Below are 19639 nucleotides of genomic sequence, written 5' to 3'. Positions count from 1 at the left end.
GCCTACTGCCCGTCAGTAAGTGAGAGAGGATAAGGAAGGCCGGGTGCATTGACTCAAACGGTCACCTAATGCCCCGACACTGCTCTCTTTAGCTGTGCTCACAGGTTGGCCATGACTGAGTTCGTGTGCTTAGTATAATACCCTGTAGTCGTTCCCCCAGGGGTGTGTTTATGGATGTCGGTCGGTTGCCTCCTGCCTGCACCCCGACTGGGGAATCGAACCTGCAGCCTTCCGGGTCCCAGCGGCTGACCCATCCGGCCAGGGCTGGTCAATGGATTATTTTAAACGCGAGGCAGTTGAGAGCCAGCAGCTAGGAAAAACTCTCTCCTTCCCCGTAGTTGTCTAAACGCCCCCTCTTGCAGAGGACATTTACGGCAGGGAAGGACTTTTTATTCGTAAGCTGTCTGCAGACCAGGACCAGAGTGGCACTCCCGGGCAGACGGTATCAGCCCACAGCCTATTGTCTGTGCAGCCAGACCAGCCTGGTTCTCCGCACAGTCCCTCCGCCCCTCCCCAACCAGAAGCCAAAACCCTTGTTCTTTGTTCAGACCCAGACGCATTATCAACGCAATCGCCTCGCTGCCTGCTTGAGCCCTGGATCGTGAGTGTGAGAATGAGTGTGTAACCTCTTCTGGGTATTCACGCTAGTTTTTCCTGTGTGCGTGTCTTTGCACAGTTTAATTTGCACACCCCCCGGTGCAGAACCTCAGAGTGCAGAAGGAAAAAGATATTTTCTCCAGTCCACGGCTCAGTGAAAAATACAAGCCCTGCATGTGTATTTTTTTTAAAAAAGGGGAATACAAGGGTGTGCATTTCCGTTCACAGCCTCTAGTCTGTTTTTTCTTTTTTTAAATGAGGACCTCAAGAGTCGGTTGCCCGACGGAACTGTGTGACCTACTGTATCCCCAGCTTGTTGCTGGGAATGCGGTCTCGTTGGCTGTGTCCCAGTCACTGCCGTGAGCTGGGGGAGGCTGTCGCAGCGGAGCCTGACGCAGACCAAACAAACCCCCTGATGTGGGGGACACCCCCTACACTTGACAAGCGACACGAGCGTCTGAAAGCCCAGCACCCACCCCCCACCACGAGCAGGAGGACACCTGAACAATTACCACCTTTTCTCAAAGAGCCTAGAAACCGTTGACTCTAAATGTCTCTCTCTACCTTTCCACACTTTTCTCCTAGGAAGCCACACACACCTGTCACATTAAAACTAAAACGTGTAGGTTTTTCTCCTATTCCTGTGCCATCGGTCGCTTTAATTCAGCCACAGAACCCGAAAGGAGAAAAGATTTTTTCCACCCGACGAGGCTCCCCATGCCGGTCGCCGCTTTGGTTTTGGATCGAGCTTCCGCTTTCTCTCCAGGGGGTCCCATCACCCGGTTTTTACAAACTGAAAATGAAGGTGTTTTTTTATGGTTTCGGGGCTACACCACGTGAGTAATTTATTAAAGCGTCCGTGTTTAGAATCAAGCGGCGCGGACGTTTCGTGAGTCTCTCTCGCCTCTGCATTCGAGGATCCTAAGAGAAGAGTCGATTCATCGTTCTCTCCTGCTGGTTCTTTCTGTAAACGTCCAACACTTTATTGTTTCCCAGCACTGGCTGCCTTTGTCCTTTCTCCTTGGGGTTCTGTTGACAGAGCTGGGGGGCGCATCTCATTCTCTGCTCTGTTTGCCTGGCAGCTTTCCATGCCAACCGTGTGTGTGTGTGTGTGTGTGTGTGTGTGTGTGTGTGTGTGTTTCCTTGTCCCCACATGCGGCAGAGAAGCCCTCCTGAGCTCACTTGCGCCCTCGGACTTATTCCGTCTCCTCCCGTAGGGGGCTGTCTTGATTTGTCCTCACGCCGTACCTTCAAAACGTGTCGTTCTGTCTCCTTCCCGCCGCCCTGTAAAACCACCCGCATGCGACTCACCGGCGTGACCTGGAGGAACCTGCGTAGATTTAGGGCTCCGTGTCGTGCAAGTTTCCGTTGCTGCCCCCGCCGCACACTACCCTGGTGCGTAGGATAAATTTCAAACCCTGGGGTGAATAAATTCAAAGACGTACACGGGTTGTTTTATTTTTTTTTTCTTCTGGTTTGTGGATTCGAGAGAAAGACAAACATGGATGTGAGAGCATGTCGTCAATCGGTTGCGTTGTGTACACGCCCTGATGTGAGATGGAACCTGTAACCTAGGCCTGCGCCCTGACCCGGTTCGAACCCAGAACCCTTTGGTGTGTGCAGGACAATACTCTGACCCACTGAGACCCCTGTCCAGGGCTACAATGCCCTTTAAAAAAAAAGATTTTACTTATTTTTAGAGAGAAGGGAAAGGAGGGAGAAAGAGAATGCACCATCCACGTGTGGTTGCCTCTTGTGTGCCCCCTGCTGGGAACCTGGCCTGCAATCCAGCATGTGCTCTGACTGGGAATCGAACCCGCGACCCTTTGCTTCACAGACTGGTGCCCAATCCACGGAGCCACACCAGCCAGGGCGGGTTTTTTTTTTTTGTTTGTTTGTTTGTTTTTAAATATCTGCATGTGTTAGATTCCTACTGTGATGACGTAGACGACGCACGGATGTTGTTCTCATAACTTAAGAGATCCCACTCAGCTTGAGAAGAGGACATGGGTCCCGTCAGAGCCAATGTAAGCGGGCTGCTGCCTCGCCCTCAGATAAGGGACCTTCAAAGAACAAAAATACTCTCGGGGCGTCGAGCGGGACCACCCCCCGACAGCCCGGCGTGTCCTGGGTTTCCACACCTTCACGCCCAAGGACGGAGTCGTCGGCCAGAGGCAGCACAATGGGCAGAGCCATCGTGGCCATTCTGCGTCACACCTGGGGCCGTGCCGGGTCGGGTCTCCCCAGCACTGAATAATCAAAGGGGGGAAGACATCGGCCCGGCCCAGCACGTGGGAACATGCCTGGAACACACGTGAGCTAACCAGGCATCTCTAGACACGTGAGTGCACAGGGCAGAGCTGGAGCAGTAGAAACGGAGAAGGTGTAGGTATTGATGGTCACTTCATGCCCAGAGAGCACCCCACAGACGTTAATGAACAGATGCCCCCCCACAAAAGGACTCCGGCCCCGGGGGTGTGGGTCCCAGCACATCGTGAGACACCCCCGTGGTCTCCACGCTGGTTCTACTCCCCCCGAGACGGCGCCCGGGGCCGCAACGAGCTCATAGGCAGAGAGCCTGAACCAGGGGCTCGGCCGCCTTTGGGGTCCAAGACTGAGGTGTTCGGGGCTGCACGGGTTCCCTCTGTCTTGGTGAATTTAATCATGTGACCGGGAACGGGGATGGGAAGCCAGAGTCGGAGCTACTCAGTTATCCAAGCCCCCCAGGGCTTTATGAACGGGGGGGGGGCGCTCACTGGGGCGTGCGGCCCCCTAATTCCTTCCATGGTCATTTCGCTGGCAATGGGCCTGCGTGGGGGACCATGTGTCTGCTAGGCATTTGCAAGGCAAAGGTGAGTATCAGGCACCTACGCAACCTTCATGCTGGGAATCCACATTTGGGATAAAATACCCATTTGAAAAATCATGCACTCCCAGGGAGATTGGAAAACAAACTTCCAACCCCCCAAGCGTGGGAGGGGCCGCTTGTACTCAGGCGTCTGGGGGGACAGGGAGTGAAGGATGCAGGCTTTCTCACGGCCTCCCTGTGCACCTTTCCAGCGGCTGCTACTCCCCACACGGCGCCTACGCCCGGAGCAAGCTCGCCCTGGTCCTCTTCACCTACCACCTGCAGCGCCTGCTGGCCGCCCAGGGCAGCCACGTCACGGCCAACGCCGCCGACCCCGGCGTGGTCGACACCGGCCTCTACAAGCATGTCTTCTGGGGCACCCGTCTGGTGCAGAAGCTGTTGGGCTGGTGGCTGTTCAAGGTGAGCCGACAGCGGTTCGTGGGTGGTTTCTGGGTCTGGGATCTGAGGCGTGTCCCCCACCCCGGGCAGCCCCGAAAGGGGGTGGGCCTGCGTGGCCACCAGTCACGTGTGAGAGCATGCTCGCGCCCCTCCTCGGTCTGGTAGGAAACGCAGCCCCGGCCTACGACGTGTGCACAAGTCTCAGTATTTTTACGTTAACGTTGGGGGCAGAGAAGGGTGAGGAGGAGACGGGATCGGATGCCTCAAGCTAAGGAACACGGAGGATGGACGGGAGTCCGGGGGCGGGGCATCGGCGTGCAGCTAGAGGCCATTTCTGGGGTGCACGGGGGACGGAGCTGGGTGAGGATGGACCCCGGAGACTGTTGTCCTAACGACGCCACGGATGCACCTTGCCTGGTCGACGGCAGGAATTCCGAGAGGAGAGACTCCACGGGAACCTGGGGTGAGGTCAGGAACTTGGGAGGGGTCCTTCGCAGAGTGGGCAGGCCACCCAGGGTCCCCTCAGGGGTATGGCTGTCATTTTCTCTTTTCTCAGTGAATGTTTCTAGAACACGACACCCATGCTCGCGTCCGGAGCTGCCACGGCCCACTCTGGGGAGGACCCATTTTGTCCTCCGACACCCCAGCTGGGGCCAGGCTTTGCTGACTCACTTTGGGGAGAGGGCAGGGCAGGCTGGGTGAGACCATGGACCAGGGAGCTGGGGGTTCTGGGTTCAAATCCCGGCATCTCCACCGTCGAGCTGCACACCGCGGGCAGCCTCGGATCCCCGTCTGAAAAGTGGGGCCCGCGACCTCATCCCGGCGGCCACCCCGACTTGATTCCTCCACCCAGTCACTCGATACTGCGGATCACACCCAGGGGCTCAGGACGCGCCTGCTTGGTTTCGGAAGGAGTGCTGGGACTAAATATTTACATCGGGGGGTTTTAATTTTTATTTATTGATTTGAGAGAGAGAGAGAGAGAGCAAGGGTGGGAAGGGAGAGAGAGACACACACAAAAACATTGCTTTGTGATCCCATGTGCTGGTGCATCGTGGATTGCTTCTTGCACGTGCCCTGACCAGGGATCGAACCCATAACGTACTGGGCCTATTGGGCACGGCAATCTACTCTAGTGAGCTACCCGGCCACGGCTGCCTCGGGGGTTTGTCTGTGTGTCTGTCTGTCGGAATGAATGAACCCGAGGTGGAAATCCAACCCACGTGGGTGCGGGTTCCCATTGGCTCCTGTGGAAAAGAAACCCACCGGCTCTGAGGCTCAGTTTCCTGAGTGGGCAGGGACCCTGGGGTGGGGCTCTGTCACCCCCCCCCCCCCGGTGTTGGTGCAAGGTGACAACCCTGTGCTCTGCTCTCAAAGCTGACACGCCCTGGGCTTCTTCCCTTCTCCCCCCACAGACCCCCGACGAAGGAGCCTGGACCCCCGTCTACACGGCGGTCACCCCCGAGCTGGAGGGCGTGGGTGGCCGCTACCTCTACAACGAGAAAGAGACCAGGTCGCTGGCCGTCACCTACGACCGGGACCTGCAGCGGGAACTCTGGGGCAGGAGCTGCGTGATGACCGGCGTCCTCGACGTGACCCCCGACATCCTCGCGGGACGGCGGCCCCGTCGGGAAGAGGCCACCCTCGAGGGCGTGTGACGAATCTCCTGGCTGCCGCCCTCGGGGCGCGGTCCCCAAACAGATGCACTGGCCGCCCAGCCTCTTGCAGGGCATCACAGAGCCAGGGCCACGCGGCGTGTTTGCCCCACGCCGGGGGGTCTGCACCCTAAATCTTGTGATGCCTAAGTGTCCGATGGTTCGAGGGGCCGTGAACGATTCAATCCTGCCCTTCCACATGCAGGGTCCCTTGCTTGGCACCGAGCAGACAAGTGGGCTGGGCTGGACGTGCGCCCCAGGAGCTGAAGACTCCCCGGGGACGGCCTCCTGTTGGGGTCTCGGGGCTTTGGAGGCCCCCGTGTGCCGTCTCTCCTCACCCTCCGCGTTATTCCGGAGCTCTGGCGCTGATTCCGGGGCCTCCCGTCGACCTCGGCAGGACCCTTCCTGGGCTGGGTGCTCAGGGCTGGTGTGACCCACCTTGCCTGACGCGGGCCTGTCCGCCGCCGCTGCTCCCCGCGGCCCGAGGGCGCCTCTCGTAGCCTCAGGCCCGTCGTCCCTGCAGGTGGGTTACCAGAGCCACCGCGGACGGTGCCGGACCAGGACAGACTGGTCCCTGAACTGACAGCTCCTTGGGGACCCTGCCGCGTCTTCCAGAGGGACAACTCACCGCCCGCCACCTCCAAGGCCTGCCCTCTGGGCCCCGGGACGAGGGGAGCGCTGGGTGGTTGACCTTTCGTCCAGGTGGCCTCTGGTGCGCCCAACAACACGTCCACCCTGTAACCCGCAGAACTGTGGTCATTTTATCCGGAAAGGGACGTCTTGGCAGATGGGAAGGAGAGGTTCCAATGAGCCGATAACACCGGCTGGACAGGGCTGCCCCAGTCATCCCGTGCTGGCCTGGCAGACGCAGGCAGACGGTGACTCGATTCCAGAACAGGAGAAGCCACATGGGGACGGGGGCGGAGACGGGAGGGACGCCTGGGGAGCCCCAGAGCTGGAAGAGGCGGGAAGGACCCTCCCTGGAGCCTGTGGAGGGAACACCGCCCCGGGACCCCTGGAGCTCAGATGTCCAGTGTCCAGGACGGGGGAGGGTGAACTGGGCACTGGCCTTGGCCCGCCTTCCTCTCCCCCCCAGTCAGACAAAGAAGGCCCCAGGGTCTCCCCGGGGTGGGGGCTGGTGGTCCCAAAGCCCCCCGCACACAGACGAGCCTTTGGAAACTCTATGAAACGCTGCTGGTCTCCACCCTGCGTTTCCAGACCCGTGGCCTCTGCTGTGGACAGCTGCCTGTCCATTCCCTTAGGTGACCAAATCCCGCTAGACAACCCAACGGTGTGCCTTGCAAGTTCGGCCAGCCACCCCCCCTCCCCCACGTGGCGTGGTTCACGGAGGAGGCAGGAACCGCTGCTGTGTCCGCCGCTGCTTCGCCATTCTGAGGTGGGTGGCGAGTCCCATAAACAGGGTCATCCGCAGCCACCCTTGTGGAACGGGAGTGTCACGTGGCAGCCACGGAGTCAGCCGGGAAGGCCTGTGGCCGGTCACCTTCGGGAGACTTGAGAAAGCCAGTCACGGGTGTCAGTCTCCCGCCTCCGAATCCCGGCACCGCTGCGGGCAAAGCCGCCGCTCGCCGGGCAGACGGGCTCATCAGCAAGATCGCCCGAGACGCCCAGGGAAGCGTGTGGGTCCGCGTGCCCTTCGGCAGAACCTCCAGACGGGACGCGGGTGTCCCGGGTCCACACCTGGGCACAGCGGCCTTTCTTTCCGGGTCCTCAAACCCTCCCCTCTGGCCCAGCCGCGTCCGAGACCCCAGAAACCGGGCACGTGCCGACCTCAGCTTCCCGAGGGCTGGCACCTCCGGCCACGGCGGCTCAGATGTCCTGGTCAGTCCCGCCCCGTGAGGGTCCGACCCAGAACCGCTTCGTGTACTGAGGCCCCATGCAGACGTGCCTCCTCGATTATTCCCCAACAAGCTGCACAGACAAAAAATTTTTAAAGCCCACAGAATCTCGAATTCTAGGAAGTCCCCAATCCTGGGACGTTGGCAGGTCCTCAGAGACCCTCGTACCGTTAGACGTCGTCGTACGGAAGTGCCAGCGGCTCTCAGGGTGGTCTCCAAGCAGGTTTCCGAGGTGTTGCAGGCTCCGCCCTGGCCCAGCCGACTTCCCCCTCCCTCAGACGCCCCGGAGAGGGGCACCTCGGTCCCCAGGCTCACAAGCTGGGCCGCCAGACGGACTTGGATCTTGTGGGACCCCGGTCACCCTGGCACCTCTGTTCCCCCCGGGACCGAGTCAGCGTAGCTTTGAGATGCGAGCCGGGGTCCCTCCACACCCGATCGTTGTCGCGTTCCTTGGAGATGCTCCGCTGAGGCTGGGTCCACCCCGTGGATTCCCGGGTGAGTGAGGCTGACGTTGGGGCACACTGGGCCCTGGGGGTTCTGGGTTCGAGCCTGTCGCTGGTGTTGGGGGCAGCGGGTCGAGCTCTGTGCCCCGGGACGCGTGACTCTCCACCGCTCACATCGATGTGTGTGTCTTCTCCGCAAAGCCACCGTTGGGTCCCCCTGGGCGGCATNCTCCGCCCTGGCCCAGCCGACTTCCCCCTCCCTCAGACGCCCCGGAGAGGGGCACCTCGGTCCCCAGGCTCACAAGCTGGGCCGCCAGACGGACTTGGATCTTGTGGGACCCCGGTCACCCTGGCGTCTCTGTTCCCCCCGGGACCGAGTCAGCGTAGCTTTGAGATGCGAGCCGGGGTCCCTCCACACCTGATCGTTGTCGCGTTCCTTGGAGATGCTCCACTGAGGCTGGGTCCACCCCGTGGATTCCCGGGTGAGTGAGGCTGACGTTGGGGCACACTGGGCCCTGGGGGTTCTGGGTTCGAGCCTGTCGCTGGTGTTGGGGGCAGCGGGTCGAGCTCCGTGCCCCGGGACGCGTGACTCTCCACCGCTCACATCGATGTGTGTGTCTTCTCCGCAAAGCCACCGTTGGGTCCCCCCCCCCCGGGCGGCATCAGTCAGTTCCTTTCAGACCCTGCAATGGGACGCACCACCCGGTCCGTTCATTCATTCATTCGCTCATTCATTCATTCATTCGTTTGCTCATTCATTTGTGTGCAGCACACCCCAGCCTGGCGGCTCGGAGCTGAATGGGACACGTCTCTTGTTCTCATGCAGCCGGAGGTCTGGGGTGGGACCCCGAAATATCAAGCCCCAGTGTGGGGACGTGGGAATGTGGTCACAGGGACTTCTCACCGAAAACTGGGGGTGCAGCGAAGGTGGGCTCTCCCCCCGTTGAGGCACTAGTCTGCTTCTGAGGGTGGCTGTGCGCGCACGGGCCGCTCCCTCGGGTATTCTGCAAAGGGGGCGCCCCCCCGCAAAGCCCGGAACTTGTTTATGGAACGTTGTGGCTCTCTTCTGACCCGTTTAATCTCCAGGCCCTTTGAAGGAGTCTTCATTGGGTAGAACACACCTATGGAGACGTTTGTGTCACGGCACAAAACAGTTCCTGAGCGTGCCGATTCTGATGCCTTTTCGTGTTTCTACCGTTTTTTGTTTTGGCTCTTCCACATGGAGAAAACGGTTCCCTTGCATATGTGAAAAGGGAGGGTGGGGCACTCGTAAACGCCCCCATCGTGAAACGGGCCAACGCACTTCGTTTCTTCAGAACAAAAAAAATTCACCGCAGCCGGGTGCAGCCTCTCACAACGACGCCAGCTGGCGCACGGATACAGACGGGTTCCCAGGACACTCACCCAGCGGGGGAAGCCTGTCCCACAAAGGGCCCGCCCTCCAGAAGGTAATTCCGGATTTCTCGGGTCCCCGCCTCGTGTATCCTGTTGGCCAGCTATCCAGTTCACTGGGTCCCCATTCCACAGGATCAAACATACTACAGGCATTCGTTGCCTTTTCAACACCGGGGCCACGTGTCTCCCCCTGGGGAGTGCCGATGTCACGCACAGGTGTCTCCAGCACCCTCTCAGGGACTTACCTGTGCCGCCCGGAAGGGAGGCGTCCGCCTGCTCATAGTCCACGGAAGGAGATGGACGGGCCAGGGCTCCTCGCCATGCCGGCCATGCGCCGCGCTCCCCACGGGCCTTCAAGACACGCACGGGAGGCTGCTCTTGCTTTCTAAGTGCCTGCAGCATCGGGGCCCGCGAGGGGGCCTCTCCTGCCGTCCCGCGCTGCTGACGGGTCCCTTCCCCCAAACTGGACTCGCCCGCACGTCGCCGGGGCGCCGTGGCTGTGAATGCAAATGACCGGAGCCAGCTGCACCTTCTTCCCCTGCCCTTCAGGCCTCCAGCTTTTTGTGAACCGCCCCTGCCCCCGTCACCACGCGCGTGAGTACCTGTGCCGTGGGTCCCTCGTGTTCCCCACGTCACTGACGAGCTACCCACGGAGGACTTTGGGTAAGGCACAAAGAAGTAGGGCTGTGGATTTCGTGGGACCTGGGGTCGGCTGCGTGGCGCTGCGCCCTCCCCGCGGCTGCCGTGAGTTACCGGGGCTGAGTCACGGCGCTCGAGAAGCTGCCCGAAGCCGCTTCCGGGACGGGCCTGGGTTTCGGGACACACGGCCCCCGGTTAAGTCATATTCGCAAACCGACTCCCCGGGGGGAAGTGTCCACACGTGTCTGCAGCCAGAGCCAACAGCAGCTCTCGGCTCAGAAGTCACGGGGGAACACCCGTGTCCCTGCGTGTTGTAAATCCCCGCCCACTGCGCGGCCTCCTGCAGTTTCATACAGAAATTGCACAGGGGTCGGCGATGGGGGACGCTGGAACTGACTGCCCAGGGAATCGCCCCCCGGGGGCCAGACTGATATTGGGGGTCGGTGCTCCCCGTCTGCTCGTCCTTCCTGTCAGAAGCTGAGGTGGCCCCACGTACCTGGGACCCACACCCTCCCCGGTGGGCTGGGTGAGGGCAGGTTTGGGGGGGCTGTTCTTGATCTGGCCTTGGAGACCCAGCGGCCGACTGGGCGTCGACGTGGGGCCGGAGGTCACACCGGGATAGGGATGTTCTTCAGGCTGCCATTCTGAATTCAGGCAGCTGGATTTCCTCAGCAATGCGGTTTGTTACGGTGCCTTTATTGCCCAGGGCAGGGCCTCTGGCCGTCACGCTGCGGTCATCTGGGGTGGGGCATCGTGGGGACGGCCGCATGCTGGACATCATCCCTGGCTGGTCTGCACCCACAGCATGTGTCAGTAGCATCCCCCCCCCACACCGACCCCCAGTTTTCACAGCCACACAGTGCCCACACGTCAGCGAGGGTCCCGTGGAAAGCGAGGCACCCACACTTGACGGCCAGGCCTCGGGGACAACGTCCACTCACCTCTTGCGATTCCCCGGAGCAGAACACACGCGTGCACTCCCACCAGCCCGCACCGCGCGCGCCGACCCCTCTCTGCTCCTGCTGTAGGCCAGACGGGCTCTGCGCGCCTTGCGGTCGCATCGCAGCCTCAGGCAGCCCACACGGGGATGTGACAGTCCCCTGAATCCCCCCCAGACAGCAAGTGCTCAGCGCCCGGGCAGCTTTAGGGGCAGGGCACGGCCCGTCCGTGTGGCCTCCGCGTCTGCCCGTCTGTGTCTGTTTCCTGTTTTTCATGTATATTCACCACCTGCCACCCGAGCGTGACATCACCTGGCATTTGTGTGTTTCTGTCTCGCTCGTCCTGAGGAGCGTGACACCCTGTGGCGCCGTGGCAAAGGGAGGCGCCTCCTTTTTCACGGCTGCGTTGTATTCCTCCGTGCACATGGGCCGCGTCCCTTTTACCCACTGTCATCCGAGAGGCACATTTTGCGGCCCCCCCCAAGTCCCGGCTGCAACCCGAAGCTGAGCATCAGAGAAACGGAAGGAGTCTTGCTAACGCACAAGGAAGAGAAAGAGGCAACCGGCGGGGAGGGAAGGCAAATAAGAGGGCGAGTCACGTCTCCGGGATGTGGTCACACGTGTAGCCATTTTGAAAGGACCGCTGCCATCTCTGACCAGGTCCCGGTCCCTCGCTTCTGTCGGGGGCGGGAGGGACCCGCTCACGAGAGGTCACCCGTGAGCGGTGCCGACTCTGGCTGGGGGGCTTGGGAGGAGGAGCAAGAGGGGAGCACGCAGAGCTGGTTCCGCGGTGACGAGACATTCGGGGGGGCAGACAGGACACCCCCAGGCTGCCTCTCCTTCCTCCCGCGCCCCGATACACCGCTGCAAAGAAGCTCAGCGAGACCTGGTGCGGAAGCACCCACGGATCGGCGCTGCCAACACGTACCTGCCGCTCACGTTCTGCTCAGGTGTAAAACTGCGTAGATCAGCCGGGGGCGGGGCGGGGGGGATGCGTGTAGGTGGAAATGCAAGCTCAGGAGTGGCTCAGATATTTCTATGCACCGGCTCCCCTCCCCCCCAGGGGGGGAGCATGTCCCAGTCTCCGGTCACAGGGGCACTGCATGTGCCTTGATGACTTATGTCTTGCCCCACGCCACAGCTTCGTAAAGGCACGCTGTAATTTATTTGGATGCATTAACGAGGTTGAAGTTTCTGAGCCATAACGCCTTCTGCCGGGAAGCTGGCAGGCCCCGTGTGAGGCAAGGAGGGAGGGAGGGAGGGAGGGAGGGAGGGACGGACTTGGGGGCAGTGGGCCAGCAGTCACCACCCCCAGCGTCCCCGGGGCGATGAGATGGATTTTTGCTTCATTGATCTTCAATAGGACGCAGTCTGGGTCTGGCCCCAAGCACAGGCAGACGGGCGGGGGGGGGCAGCTGGCCCTGACGTCTTTATCGGATTATTCCTGCTGCTTCCCGCTAGCGTCCCACCTTGGGGGGCTCTTCCTCGGCGCCCGCCCAAAGCAGGGCAGAGAAAGGCCAGGCGGAGGGTTGGGGGCCTCTCTCACTGGTGAGCGTTCAGGGCAGAGCCGCAAAGTCGAAACCTCCACCCAGCAACACGGCAGGGCCTCCTGTGAGGGACTTTGGTGCGGGACACACTCCGTGGTGTGCACCTACTGTGTTGTGTTTCCACGCGCGTGCACTATCGGGCGTGAGCGCACGCACAGCAGTGACTGGAATTGCGTGTCCCCAAAGGACAGCTGTGCCTTCTGACTCCTGGAACCTGTGAACGCCACGTAGAGGTGGAGGCAGAGGCCGGAGGGACGTGGCCACCCGCCCGGGGACGCCCGGGGCCCCTGGAGCCTGTGGAGGGAGCGCAGCCCTGGGACACGGGGGTGACCTCAGACGTGTGGTCTCCACAATGGGGACCGGGTGAATGTCTTTCTAACCCTCCCGCTTTGCAGTGAGGGGTTATGACTGCCCTGACTGGCGGTCAACTTACATATATGGTGTGTGCGCCGGTAGGTGGGGTGAGGCAGTGCCTCTGCGTGTGACGGAAGGCGGGCTGCAGCCCCCGGAAGACGCAGCCCCGGCGGGAAGGACAGAGGCCGTAACCCGACGACCTCCCTGGCCAGGGCTAGAAACCAGGGTCTCCCGATCGCATCCCTGACAGCCCCCCATCCTCCCTTGCCCTGAGCCCGCTGATGACGTTTGTCCTCTGCCGGAATGACCGTCGCCTAGCTGCCGTGGCCCCGCAGGACACTGTCCGATTTAACTGTCTTCGAAGCCCAGGCCCCCGGCTCCGCCAAGCTGGTGAGCGGCCTTCCAACTCACCGTGACGTCGAACAGGGACGGAAATCCCAGCGCCGGCGATGTAGCCGATAAAAAGATAATACCCACGTACGGGGCCCGGCAAGGGGGGACTAGACATCTGGGGCTGGTCCCTTTATAAGGGATCCAAGTGAGCGACCACCGTGTTGCATGCTCACAACTACCGTGTATCTTTTATTCTTTAAACGAGAAAGCAGAACGGGTGTCTTGCAGGGGCACTCGCCTCGCCGCTGCTGGGATCAGACCGAGCCTTGGCCCCTCCGGCTCTTTGGTGTCCGCCCTGCAAAGCGGGGGGTCGCTGAGCCCCCTCGCTGGGGCCTGCAGTGATTTAGAAGTTGGGGGCGTGCCCAGCCTGCCGAGCCTCCCCCTCCCAGGCAGTCTCCCAGGGAACTGTGGGCCTCTCCCCCTCCCTCCCCGCGGCCCCTGCCACCGTTTATTTCCCGATAAGCAGGTGTTTCCCCGAAAGCTGAAGGAAACCTTCCCAGAACTGGGAGAAGCCCGCGGGCAGTGAGGGATGGGGGGCTGGTGGCCAGATTCTCAGCCTCGCGGGGCGGCCTCCTCTTCTGAGGTGTGTTGTTTTGTAACAAGCTCCTGGGCGGGGTTCGGGGGGAACAGGAGGATTCTTAATAATCGAGTCTGTGCCTTTCTCACCACCTCGCCGCACGAGGGTCTCTTTAACGTCGGCACAGCCCCCAGAAGGGGAGACCCAAGACCCCCCTTAGAAATTCCTGTGATGACTTCTCCATTCTAGGAGCTGAGAATCCCTTTTCCATCTCAACCAAATCCGCATAGACAATGGCACTTCTGTGTCCAATGAAAATGCTACCTTTTTTCTTTTCTTTCTTGTTTGTGTTTCGGCCAAAGGCACAGCCCCATTCCTTCGTGCCCCGTCCAACCGTGACTCAATCCTTTGCGAGTTGTCCTTAGTGACGTCTATTCACAAACATTTGTGTCCAAACCCTCTGGGCCAGTCCAGGCCGCCATGATTTGGCTCCATCCCTGCCTCAGTTTCCCTCGATGTGTACCCCTCTGCCCGTTCTCCTTCCTTTCCGTGAGTGCTAGGGTCCCTCCACACCTGGGACTACTTTCTCTCTCTGGTGGGCTGTGTGGGTGGTGTGGACGTCTACACTGGAAATCCCGTGTCCCAGTGCAGAAACTCTCAGGATGTGTGCTCGAATCCCCCCAGAGTCTCTCTGTGGCCTCGGGCACATGTCTGCGCCCTCCGAGCTTCTCGTACGTGTCTGGGGCTTAGAACAACCCCAGCACCGACGTGTCGGGTTTCCGTGAAGACCACACGAAGGAACCGTGGGACCCTCGGGCAGCCAGGCTCTCTCGCTGAGGTCTCGGGATGTGAGCTCTGCCGTGACGGTCACTGTTGTCTCAGAGAATGAGTTTGGCTTCAGGATCTCAGTGCTCGGATTCTGCAACGCAGAGGGGTCTCGGAAGCGTGACGCTGGCCGCAGACCGTCCTCGAGACCTCGAAGGGGTCTTCTGAGGGTCCTTTGGAGGCCACCGTGGTGGAAAATTGCTGCCTTCACATCGGTAAGGACTGACTCCCTCCAGGTGTCCAGGCCTGGTCAGAAGCACCACCGTTCTCCTTAGTAAGCCCATTGCAGTCGGTGCGTATGGAAATGCAATGTAACTCGAGACCTATGGTAAATGCGCTAGGATCTCAGCCCAAGGGAACAGACCAATATCACGAAACGTCTGCCCGGGACCCCCACAGGCTTCCACCTGAGTGAACTCTGAGAAGCCAGCGCCCGGCCATCGTCTTTGGAGGCTCGGGAACCAGGGTTTCTGGGGCCAGTGCGCAGGGTCCAGCGTCTGAGGGACCAACGTCTAAACCCGATGCTGTTCTCCGATGTGGTGGAGGAAACACTACACCGGTGAGGCCAGGGCGGCGGCTGCACTGTCTCCCGGCAGACCGATCGCCACGGGGAGGGAAAATGTGGTGAGAAGTGGAGTCCGTGTCTCTAGCAGCTGGGCGGGACGTAGGGACCCGCGCCAGGCTCCTTTGGCTTTGGGTCCAGCTGTCCACAGCCTCCACGTGGGAGTCCCACGTGGTAGGCAGAGACGGGTGGAGGACCATCCAGTCGCCGCCTCTGGGCCCAGAGAGAAGTCCCGCTCACCCGTGAAAGCCTGTACAAAAGGGCTCCCTGAGTGAGTGTGTGGGGCTCCGGTTTGCTCACACAGGGTGGTGGGCTACGGAGATTGCCTCCTAACAGGCCGTAAGAACCCACCGCTGGGAGGGAGGGGGTTTCAACCTCTTTGGAAGGCTGTCTCTCTCCTCGCTCACCGTGTTTCAAAACCTCTCTATGCCTTCTACTCCAGCTCCCCTTGACCTTGGCATCTCACCTTGAACTTGGGCTCTTGTGTCTCACTGGTTTTCGTCCCGGACTTCCTGGTGACCCAGACCCCTCCGCCGGCCCCTCCCTGCTCTGCGAAGAGGCCCGTGTTCCTGTCCGTGTCTAGCCCTATCCTGACTTGGGAAGAGAAGCCGTCAGGCCGACCGACGGAGAAAGCCCCAGCGGTTTTACCACTGCCTTTTGGGAGACAGGGGACGGATGTCCGTGTCCAAGAACGGGGTGCCTCTGTGTTGCTGAGGCTCAGTTCACCTCGCTTCCCTGCGTCTCCACGTGCTTTCTGCCGGGAGGCTCCGCGCTCACGGGGGGCCTGCAGTTCTGTTCACTGGACCACACGTTTCTGTCTTTCTGCTCCCTGAGTATGCACGCACGCTGACTCCGTGGAGGAGGAGATGAACAGGTCGGGGAGGGATGGGTCTATATGCGGGTGGGTGACAAGTGAATGAATGGGGGGGGAGGTTGAGTTGATGGATGGAATGGTAAATAGGTGGGTGGGCCTATGGGTGGGTGCATGGATGAACAAGTAGATGTGATAGGAAGCTAAATAGATGCAGAGGTGGGCGGATGAGTGAACGGATGGGTGAGTGGACGAATAAGTGGATGGATGGATGTCTGTGTGTAGATAGGTAGGTGGNTTCTGTCTTTCTGCTCCCTGAGTATGCACGCACGCTGACTCCGTGGAGGAGGAGATGAACAGGTCGGGGAGGGATGGGTCTATATGCGGGTGGGTGGCAAGTGAATGAATGGGGGTGGAGGTTGAGTTGATGGATGGAATGGTAAATAGGTGGGTGGGCCTATGGGTGGGTGCATGGATGAGCGAGTAGATGTGATGGGAAGCTAAATAGATGCAGAGGCGGGCGGACGAGTGAACGGATGGGTGAGTGGACGAATAAGTGGATGGATGGATGTCTGTGTGTAGATAGGTAGGTGGATGGATGGCGAATGCATGGATAATTGGGTGGATAGATTCATAGGTGGGTAGGTAGATGGCTGAGTGGATGGATGGACTGGCGAGTGAGTGACTGGATTGTTGGGTGAATGGATGGATGGATGAATGTGAGCCTAGATACATGGATGGATGGGTGGGTGGGTGGCTCACACAAATCGCAAAAACACTTCCTGCTTTGAAGTCTGACGTTCTCCTCCCTGGCTTTTTCTCACCAGCCTCCACGCACCTGCCCAGACACCTGGGCGTATGGCGCTCATCTCCTCGGGCGCCTCTGTGAACCTGCCCCGCTGCGGGCTGGCCTGGCTCAGACAGCTGCCAGCCAGCTCTGTTCCCAGACTGACTCGGGTCCTAACTGTACTACCAGTGGGGTCCCAGGCCTCGTGTTGGGACCCAAGGGAACCGTCGGCCACAGCCGCTCCGAGCGCGCAGACGGACCTGGCGTCCCTGCTTGCCTGGGCCTCCTGCGTGGGTCCCGGTGTGGCATCAGCTGCAAGACTGTTTCCTCTGTCAGAAACGTTCATGTCGGGTCTGAATAGTCAACATTGCTTTTCAGTTTCCCCTCGGCTCTTTTTCTGGGGGAGGGGGGGCCCCCTCCGACGTCTAGCCAAACTCCATCTCACAGATGCGCACCCCGTGGCGAAAGCCCTTCCTTCAGAATTGGTCGACAGGCGCCTGGGAGGGTTCCAGCTTCCAGATGGTCATCAGCAGACATGGCTCGCCCCGACATCTGTCATTTTCCCCCTCCCTGAAAGAACAGAGTGACAGAAAGGAGCCTGTCTCTGCCCACACATGTTCTAGGCAGCAAGCTCCTCCTGAGAAACCAAGGCCTGGAGAGAGGAGGTGAGAAGGAGAGAGAGAGACCACGGGCAGCGCGGGGCTCGGTCGCTTCTTTCCGAGGAAGCCGCCCCGTGACAGCTGACAAATGGGTGTGCGGGGGAGGCAGATATTTCGGGAGGCTCACCGCAGACCCGTTTGTTACAAGGCCACTTAGAAGCTGTCTCGTTAGCAGGTCCGGTCGTCACTCTTTGCTGTGCCTTGGCCGTGAAGAAGGCTCCACGGCCCCCGAAATGCATCGGTCACATCGCCGTCTCTCTGGGGTGAGGGATGAAGGGGACAGGTCCTTGCAGGCTGCTTTGTTCTCTCAGAATCCCAGGGGCAGCCGTGTTCAGCCAGTCAGCGCATGGCATTCAGAGTCTCGTGGATGAGAAAGATGGTGATGAGGGTGATGGTGATAATTTTACGATCAACATTCTTTTTAAAAAACATTTGATCTATTCTGTGGAGAGAGGGGAAGGGAGGGAGAAAGAGAGGGAGAGAAACATCCATGTGGGGTTGCCTCTCATGCGCCCCCTACTGGGGACCTGGCCCGCAACTCAGGCACGTGCCCTGACTGGGGATCGAATCGGCGACCCTTTGGTTTGCAATCCATCAAGCCACACCAGCCAGGGCCGTGACCAACGTTCTTGGAGCCCGATCTTGGAACTTGGATCCTTGGAAAACGCCTATTACAATATTTATCCGACGGTTTCCCGACAACTGTGTTGGTCTCATCCTGTTTTCCGTTTTCTGCCTTCACGGACGTATCATTAAGCAGTAGTGTCAGGTCATGGGTTAAATAGCGAGCGCTCACTAGGGTCCCGACCGCGGAGACCTGTTCTCACATCGGCCCTGTCCGCTCCCCGGACACGGGCAACAGCATCTTCATGTCAGAGTGTGCCGGGGAGATTTACAAGGACTAATCCATACTTTATTTTTGTATAGATTTTATCCATTTATTTTTAGAGAGAGGGGACGGGAAGGAGAACGAGTGGGAGAGAAACATCCATGTGTGGATGCCTCTCGTGCGCCCCCTACTGGGGACCTGGCCCGCAACCCAGGCACGGGCCCTGACTGGGAATCGAACCGGCGACCCTTTGGTTCACAGGCCTGTGCTCCATCCATGGAGCTACACCAGCCAGGGCCCAATACTTTATTTTTTAAGCAACAGAATAAAAGTGTAGCATGGGAGTACTATGCAAAGGGCAAAATAAACACCCATCAGTCACTACAGATACACATGATGGAACGGAGATATGATAAAGAGAATAACATAGAGATTGGCTGGCCAAAGGGTTCGTTTTGGGGGTTGTTTTTTTTCCATACGGTGGCTTTAGTGGTACCTACCTGTTTTTAACTTCACTGGAAACAACTTTGTCAGACTGCACTGTGACAGCTGTCATTTCAGCGTGCGTTCATGAAAACGTATCAAAACGGGTGAATGTCCAGTCATTTTAATATTGGAAGATGGAAGGAGATGGGCAACATTTGGGGGGCATAGTGTGCTTTATTATTTCAAGAAAGGCACAGAAGAAAAAATGGGTGCAGCGCAGGCAGAAGGGGCAGTGATGGGGTGCTCGTGTCAAAGTGGTTTGTGAAGTTTCTTGGTATCGTGGACATTTTGGCCAAATAATTCTGGGGGGGGGCGGCTGTCTGTTGCTCTGGAAGGTGTTCAGCAGCCCCCCCGCCCAGCCTCTCCCCACTAGAAGCCAGCAGCGGGAGACAGCAGCCACTCTCAGAATATCCCACTCGATCCGGTTCTCGAAATGAAACTCGAGTCTTTTATGTTTTGAAACAGCGGGCTTTGGGGCCCACCCAACACACACCCTGGAATATCACCCAGCCGCCCAGAGAGTGACATCCCCTCGTCTGGGATGACTTGGAGGAGGCCGGAGGGCTTTATGCTCAGTGACATAAGTCAGACGGAGAAAGACAAATGCCATGTGATTTTACTGACGTGTGGGATGCAAAAAAAAAAAAGAAATGAGCAAGCAAAACAGAAGCAAATTCCCAGATACAGAGGGCAGAGTGAGGGATGGCCCGAGGGGAGGGGGCTGGGGCGGGGAGGAGAGCAAGGGGCAAGAAAGGAGAGGCACCGACCGGCAGGTGCGGAACAGCCCCGCGAACCCAGTCAGTAACGTGCTAATTACTGCCTGCGCTGGGAACGCTCACATTTCCCTTTCTCAGTTCTTCTTCTGACTCACTCCTGCCAGGATCCCCATTTCCGCGCGTCCCCGTGTCTCTGTAACCCGCCAGGGCCTGCACGGCGTGGAGGGCAGACGCCGCCCGTGGTGGTTAGTCCCGGTCCCCCAGAGGCGCGCGCGGCGGTCAGCCGTCATGGAGATGATCGGTGTTGGCACGTCCACACCGTCATCACCGCGCTGGGGGCTCCCGTCCCGCTCCATCACGTCCTGGCTGTGCCCGGCCCCCCT

The 19639-nt window shown here is 59.7% G+C and overlaps 1 protein-coding gene and 2 long non-coding RNA genes across 3 annotated transcripts in view; all 3 read left to right on the top strand.

The window, feature by feature from the left end:
- The window catches only part of DHRSX (dehydrogenase/reductase X-linked), a 63021-nt gene extending 57318 nt beyond the window's left edge, over window positions 1-5703 (top strand). Inside the window, exons 6-7 of the mRNA XM_037027688.1 lie at window positions 3658-3865; window positions 5260-5703. Coding sequence (XP_036883583.1) covers window positions 3658-3865; window positions 5260-5502 — 451 coding nt within the window. The 3' untranslated portion in view covers window positions 5503-5703. The remainder of the gene's footprint in view (window positions 1-3657; window positions 3866-5259) is intronic.
- Window positions 5704-12706: 7003 nt separating this feature from the next.
- LOC118974338 (uncharacterized) lies at window positions 12707-15834 on the top strand. Its single transcript, XR_005063876.1, has 3 exons — window positions 12707-14621; window positions 14748-15030; window positions 15411-15834. It is a non-coding gene; the product is annotated as an uncharacterized LOC118974338 (long non-coding RNA).
- A 243-nt stretch (window positions 15835-16077) lies between these two features.
- On the top strand, window positions 16078-16948 carry LOC118974323 (uncharacterized). Its single transcript, XR_005063872.1, has 2 exons — window positions 16078-16139; window positions 16607-16948. It is a non-coding gene; the product is annotated as an uncharacterized LOC118974323 (long non-coding RNA).
- The last annotated feature ends 2691 nt before the right edge of the window (window positions 16949-19639 follow it).

This window comes from Sturnira hondurensis, unplaced genomic scaffold (assembly GCF_014824575.4).
Source record: "Sturnira hondurensis isolate 20B ecotype Veracruz unplaced genomic scaffold, ASM1482457v3 Scaffold0019234, whole genome shotgun sequence".
Taxonomy (NCBI): domain Eukaryota; kingdom Metazoa; phylum Chordata; class Mammalia; order Chiroptera; family Phyllostomidae; genus Sturnira; species Sturnira hondurensis.
The sequence above is the reverse complement of the archived record's forward strand: the minus strand, read 5'-3'. Positions and strand labels throughout refer to the sequence as shown.